The following is a 7500-nucleotide window of genomic DNA, read 5'->3' on the forward strand; positions in this document are numbered from 1 at the left end:
CCCATCAGAGCATCACTTTAGCAGCTCCTGAAAGCCCCTCTTAAAAAGCTATTACTGTTATCAACGGAGCTCTTAACAACCTGTTGCCTCTTCAGACGGACAGGGTAATAACCTGCTGCTGGTGGAGAGCCCCCCCCCCCAGCACAGGCTTTCATCAGCTCTGTGCATAAAGACAAACAAACAAATGGTGAAAGATGCTGGGATTGAACTGCTCGTTGTATTTGTGGTCATCATGAGCTAAATGAAGGAGTACTTTTATGCTTTACCTCTAATTCACTGCTTTTACATGTGATATTTATTCCAGCTTTGACAACATTAAGTCCTGGGAATTGTACGACACCCTAAACCGTTAAAAGATCCTATTAGAAGAAAGAAAATGAACCTGTTGATAAGTGCATTTTAAAGAGATGATTAAGCTCAATAACACTTTAGATCAGGCACCTGGAAAAGACACGGTTAAGTTCAGTGCATAGTGCAACACAGTGTCATGGGAAGCTCGTTATAAAATGATCTGCAGATAAATCATCACTTTAGAAAATGAGGATGAACTAGCTCAGGAAGGAGCAGGGGGGCAAATACAATAAAAGCCAGACGTAAAGTAAGCAAAGAAATTAGAGCGATGGACTAAAGGATGTAAAGAAGAGAGGGAGGAATAAAGGAGAGGAAAGGAGGGAGGTAAATGTGAGAGAAGACAGGAGAGAAACATGGAGAGGCAAAAGATGAAAGGCCTGCTGGAGGACGGGCAGAGAAGAGTAAATGAGAAGGAGAGAGGAGCAATGAAAAGGCTGTCAGCTCAACAGATTGGCCTCAACACATAACTCCTCTCCATGTGTCAGAGAGACTTGAAAGCGACCTTTCGAAGCAGAAATTGCTGAACACAGAAAAGAAGGGATGAAGAGGAGAGTGAGGAAGAGAGGGCGGGAAGAGGGGAAGAAAGAGCAGCGAGGATTAAAGGGATAGTCTGGCGAAAATTGACCCCAGGGTCTTTTTCTGCATGGAAACTGATCAAGTGAGCCCTCCAGAGAGTTTTTTTCGTTCATCAGCCAGTGTTGAGCTTGCCCGGAAAAACCGGGATCAACGCTAATAGCCCAAATGGCTGACAGTGCATTCGATCGGGCAGTGCGCAGAACGCTTCCATTCCGGCTCCTCTCAAAGGAAAGTCCACACAAGTCGATTATCGAATGCACCGGAGTTCAGTTCAAGGAGGAAAGGAAAGGAGTTGCCTGTAACTTACATGTAACTCCTTTCCATGGAAGTATAGAAGAGTTTAAGTGTACTTATCCACTACTGTCTGAAATTGTTAGTTCAGTTATTAGTTGATGGACAGACAATTATTTGCCAGCAATTTTGAAAATATGTCATTTTCAAGAGCAAGATGTGTTTAAAAAAAGGCCAGCTCTTTCTGCTTGCAGTCTCTTAATTATGTATGATGGTAAACTGCATGTCCTTTTCTATTTGACTGTGGCTCAGACAAAACAAGCAGTTTAAACTTGACTTTGAGAAACAACAATCGTCATTTGTGTATCTTTTATCGACCAAATGATGAATCCACAATAAGAGAAATACTCAGAAGATGATGGTTAGTTTAGGGCTTGTTGTTGGTGGTGTTATTAAAGGACTCTTTCTCTATACCCTTCCTGATCCTTTCTCTGGTGTCTCTCTGTCAGGCCGGCCTCGGTGGAGAGGAAGCCTCCGGAGCTCAGCACTCTGAACGACGGCTACCAGATCCGCATCTGATCCCGTCCTCCTCCTCCTCCTGATCCTCCTGAATCCGTCCTCTGTCAAGTTATTTTGTCACCAATGTTTCCAGGAGCTACAGCCAGGCAGATACTCAGAGGAAAGAGAGTGTGTGGACCCTTCATCCTCACACCCCTGAAGCATTTCAATCTGAGGCCAAACGCCCACCCTCCAACACAGGATCTGAAGAAGTGACACCAGCGAGTTTCTTCACGACATTTCAATCAGCTGGATGAGGAATTAAAAGTATTTCCCTGACCTCCTCATGTGTCTTATAGAAGGGCTTCAACAGACAGTGAGCAAGAGGAAAGGTCAGATAGATATCCAAATGTTCTCTGGAGTGTTTTAGAGAGACAGGAAGCCATGGTGTGAATCTGACCACAGAAACATGTGGTTTTTTAACAGAAGTTGAAAGAAACCTTATTATTTGTGGTTTTGGTCGATAATGGTGTGAAAATGATCAGTAATCCTGCTACGTTCAAAGCACAACGTTCAGTAGTTTGCAGCTTTTTGTGTAGGAAGCAGAGTCTCAGGTTAACGTGTGTCAGTTACAGCAGAGAGGGGTCAGTGAAGGAAGGTCCTGGAGTAACGTTTTAGTTACCCTCTGACTCTTCCAGTTAATTAAGAGTGTATAGATCACATCAGAGGAGCGTGGGATAAGAGAGGGTCTCTGATGGAGAGGGTGAGACAGAGGGAGGACATCAGATCATTAGAGCACTGCGGCAAACCTCCTGCCCCCCCCTCCTCTTCTTCCTCTTCCCTCTGTTGACACAAAACTAAATACATAAACACGGCTCTGTTTCTTCCACACCCTCGAGGAAACAGGAACATGGAAAGAGTCGATGTAAGCAGTGAGCGGTCATAGTGTTTGATGCTCAGAATAGAGGCACTTCATTCCTTTATCTTAAACAGCAGGTTTATAATTACTGAACGTCTAATTGGGACCTGGAGGAACTGGAGCGACCACTACCACTTCCTAAAGGGGTAAAAAGATCAATCACAAAATCCATTTCTTTCCAAATTTTCAATTTTTTTCTTGCTTTTTTTTGTGTAAATTGGATACCTTCCCCTCTTTAGACCTCCAAAACCCACTCCATGGTTGATATGCTCACAGCTCATGTCCACACTGAACCTATCACCTTGGGCTGCAAGTGGGAACCATTGGGAACCAGTGATCCAAACCAGTGGTTATATGGGTCTGAAGAATGAACGTATCCAGTACAATCAGTTTGTGTTGCTTTCTCATCTCTTTAATCGCCTTCTTGTCGCTCAGATTTGAAACCTAAGATTGAAACCTGAATGATACAGCATCAACCACAATTAGAAATGAGTAGGACAGGTTTAGCGTCTCTCTAACGGACCTTAAGAAGTTTATCCTCTTCTTTTTACCAAAAATCAATCACTAGCATCTCCAAAACGAGTGAGCAGAAGGCTAGAGGAGCTTCACATGTGAGGACTAAACTCAGCTGTAGCCCGACCATGTGTTCACGGTTAACTCACAGCTGGAATGTACAATCCTCCAGCTGTGTGTCCACTCAGACAGACGAGGAGGAAGCAGACGCTCCGACAAACACGTCATTCAGGAGAGGGTTTTGAATTCCCAACGATGGAGGCCGTTCGGTTCAGGCAGACATGGGAAGCTTGAGGTTTAGCTTAAAGACGATGCTGATGTGAGGGGTCACATCTGAGAGCCTGAGATACCGAACAGAGTCACAGTGTTTGTGTTAGTGTAGTTCTTTAATCACTTACTCATGCCCAGAAAGATCGAATCAGGTCTTTTGATGTTAGTTCTCTGGTCGAGGCCTTTGATGAATCTCAGCTGAAACGCTTCAAAAGCTTGAAGTCAGAGAGAGAGAAACAGACACACTGCTCCTGGATAAATACATAGATCTACTTCATAGATCCACGTCTGTTCCGTCCACAGAATGTACTGTGCAGGCTGAAGCCTTCAGGCGGACAACTACACCAGTCAGTTTAATCAAAGTAAAGCACGTGGTGACATACACACAGCCCACCAGCCTGTTTACACTGTTAAGGGGTTTGATGCCTTGCTTAAGGGCTTTTTTAAGGGAGTTAAATCTATTAAATCCACTGACTCCTGTACGAGTAAATCTAGGGAAAATGGTATTTCCTGTAAAAGAGCAGAAAGATGATCTCTGGCGCCGGGACCCTGAGAGGACAACGGTAGAAATGGGACAAGAGATGATGTTTGATTTGAAGAAGGGGCAATAATGTTCCAAAGATGCAAGAAAAACTGCTCTCCAGCAAACCTGGATGTTAGTAATTAATCAACACAGTCACAGAGGACCTCTGAAGGTGCAGCAGCTTTTGATTCAAAACAAAGTGTGTGTGTTACTTGGTGCAGCTTACATATCTGTGAAGGCTGGGGACAAAAACACATTTCACATTTGTTGTTTTGGTCGTCGATCATCTTCAGGAGGATGTGTGGTCGATTCTGAAGATCATGGTTTGATTGTTTTGTCGCTTTTCTTTGAATGTTTCCATGTGTTTTGTTGCCCACTGAACATCCTTAGCTTTTTGTTCCCACAGCGAGCTATGCACACTCACAGGCAAAAACAAATCTGTGTCTTCCACAATTCAGACCATGGAGGAGGAAGGTTTTTGTGGCTCTTCAGAATACAACTCATCTGTACAGAAAGAAAGTCTTGGACAGTCAGACTTCTGATTCTTAGGTCCTCGGTGGAGGGGGGGAAACAGAACAATATTTGTATTGTTTCCTGATGGAAGCACCGCCCGGCCACAGAGCTCCGCCCGGCACGAACCCACCAGCGCTGCACGTCAACATTTCTAATGAACTTTTGTAAACGTCGGTGTTTGTTAGCATTCACAAGAAGCACAACGCTGCTTTTGAAGTGTTTAAAGTCCTGTTGCAGCCTGAGTCAACGAGTCAAAACCACCTTCATGTGTTTCTGGAGCTATGCTAACGGAGATTCACCTGTTCCCGCGGACCTAAGCGTCACACATGCACAAATGACCCGGAACACTTTGGGTTTAAAGAGATGGTCTCCAACGTAGCGACAGAGACTTCTGACCTTCATAATTTATATGATTGAATGTTTGTTTTTAAATATGATTCAGTTTGTGGTTTTCTCTCCTCAGATATGTTGTTTAGGGACGTTTGGGTTTGAATCATTGATTGTTCTGTCTGTGTTTAAAGAGAAACACCCTGTAGTTGTAGCGGGTGTTTTCTTTATGGCCTTTGATTTGTTTCCAAAGTGCTGATATCACGTTCCTCCGCCGTCCTGGACTCCTGTAGAGTAAAATGAACTGCAGTCTGTGGGAAAAACATTTAAGCACGCTGGACACTCATTTGAAGCTCACTCGGTCCAATTATAAGAGTTATTCCCACTAGCTGACAACAAGGGTGCTAATGACTTAAAGGTCCCCTATTATACTCTTTCTCATCATATATTCCAGGTCTCCGATTGGCTGAAACACCAAACAGATCATTCTAGCATCCCATAACCCCCTCTGTTTCAGCCCTGTTCCAAACATGCTGATTCTGTGTCTGTAGCTTTAAATGCTAATGAGCTGCTGCTGGCCACGCCCCCTCTGAGAGGTGATCGGTTTTAAAAAAAAGTGCTCTATGAGGAGATTCAGGTGATACAGTGGGCGGGGCTTACCTTGGTTGGTTATTGGCTAACGTAATGGTGACATCTGATTGGCTGATTTTCAGACAGGTTTTTCTAGAGATGGATCAGGAGTCTCTTCACACAGAGGGACATGTTCATGTATAAAGGACATGAAGACGTGGGTTTTGCATAATAGATGACCTTTAAATCTCTAAGCTCCTTGTTGCATATGATACACATCTAAATGCATTTTGTGTTTCGTAATTGACGGAACAGATTCAGAGCGACATATCTTTCAAATAATTTATCAGACGTTCGAACATCTCCAGTGCCTCTGCAGGCTGGGATCAGAATGTCGTTATCAAAGTTTCACATTGGTGTTGTTTTGAAGGAGTTGACCATGTGCGTTGTGCAAAAAAAATGATCACTGATGATCACAGCTCGTGTCACAGCGTTGACTTCCTGTTTCTGTTTCCTGATGACAGACGTTCTGATGTCCTGGGACAGAAAGCGTTGTTTTGTTATTTATTTTTCTCGTTACGAAGACAAAGACTTCAGTGTGATGTGTGGCAATCATACCCCCAAACCACTGGCCCACACACACACACACACACTTTTTCCCTGTGTGCGGACGTTGTGTATCGTGTGGAGGTCAGTAGGAGAAGACGTAATATAATCGTTGTAACTCCCCCCCCGACAGCAGCTGTTTCTACCCCCTCTGTAGCAGCATGTGTTCTTTAATAAATCATATATGTTTTTAACTCTGCTCTCTTTCCTCTCTTCACTCTGGGTTAGGAACATGATTGGATAACGGTGTTAATTGGAGAGCTATAGATGAATGACGTGAGTTACGGGGAGAAAGATTCAGATGTGAGATCTGAAAAGTGACTCTTTATGCATTTTAAGGTTAAAGTTAGTTTATTTTTAAAGCACCTGTTAGGACACAAAGGCAACACATAATCATTCAAACCAAAAAGACCATTAATAAAAGGGATAACAGATGGGTGCAGCAAAAAGTTCTTAAATGCATTAATTATTTATATTTAAGCCCAGGGTTTGGGCCGACATCAGATCTTCAAGCGGAATAATAAATGTTATGATTATATTAAAAGGTATTGAATCATTAATGTGTTCATCTGATGCAGCTGGGAAAGTCAATTCAATTAATGAATCAATTAACTTCCTCACATACAGCTGGGCAGCTTGTACTATTCATATGCATTTGGTGCATTAATTGATGCATAAATGGAAAGTAGAAGTAAAGTACGAGTTCCTCACAACTGGTCGATGTTACTTTCCACCAGTAAAACCAATTTAAAGAATGAAACACCAGTAAAGATCCATCAGTGATGCACGCTAACTAAATATCAGCCAATCAGCAGAGGAGAAAACGGTCATTTTAAATAATATAATTCGTCTTTAAATGACAGTTTTATACATCCTGGCTTCTGATAGCATAATCTGCTTATGTCCCACTGTGTGTGTGTGTGTGTGTGTGTGTGTGTGTGTGTGTGTGTGTGTGTGTGTGTGTGTGTGTGTGTGTGTGTGTGTGTGTGTGTGTGTGTGTGTGTGTGTGTGTGAGAGAGAGAGCAGATTTACTGGAATAATCCTTCATTTCTCATCTGTGCAGCAGTTTAGGGATTGTGAGGCAGGGGAGGCTCACCTTCTTTGTGTGTGTGTGTGTGTGTGTGTGTGTGTGTGTGTGTGTGTGTGTGTGTGTGTGTGTGTGTGTGTGTGTGTGTGTGTGTGTGTGTGTGTGTGTGTGTGTGTGTGTGTGTGTCCCTCTCTGATGTGAGGATTAAGCGGTTGACAGAGCTTTCAAGGTGAGACAGCAAGAAGCCCCCGGAGCAGATGCTGTACTGTGACTGTTGTTCTTCCATCATCAACATTTTCTGCACATGTTGTTTATTTTACGCTCTACAGTTGTTCTTTAAATTTCTAAACTAAACCACCAGCTGTTCAGCACACCTCACCCTCTCTGGTACAAGAACACTGCTCCATCTAGTGCTCACTCACTGAACAACCACAGCTGGTCTCCTCAGGACCCTGCTGCAGGAGGGAGGCTGCAGAGAAACCAGACTAGCTGTCCGGTAATCGGGACAGAAAGTCTTCTCACACAGATCAGTGACTGCCTCTGTCTGCACCGAGATGTACAGGGAGCATGCAGAAC

General features: G+C 43.5%; 1 protein-coding gene across 1 annotated transcript in view; it reads left to right on the top strand.

Moving 5' to 3' along the window:
- The window catches only part of vash2 (vasohibin 2), a 27370-nt gene extending 21279 nt beyond the window's left edge, over nucleotides 1–6091 (top strand). The window contains exon 9 of the mRNA XM_063902690.1: nucleotides 1668–6091. Coding sequence (XP_063758760.1) covers nucleotides 1668–1737 — 70 coding nt within the window. The 3' untranslated portion in view covers nucleotides 1738–6091. The remainder of the gene's footprint in view (nucleotides 1–1667) is intronic.
- Nucleotides 6092–7500: the final 1409 nt, after the last annotated feature.

This window comes from Eleginops maclovinus, chromosome 15, assembly GCF_036324505.1.
Source record: "Eleginops maclovinus isolate JMC-PN-2008 ecotype Puerto Natales chromosome 15, JC_Emac_rtc_rv5, whole genome shotgun sequence".
NCBI lineage: Eukaryota > Metazoa > Chordata > Actinopteri > Perciformes > Eleginopidae > Eleginops > Eleginops maclovinus.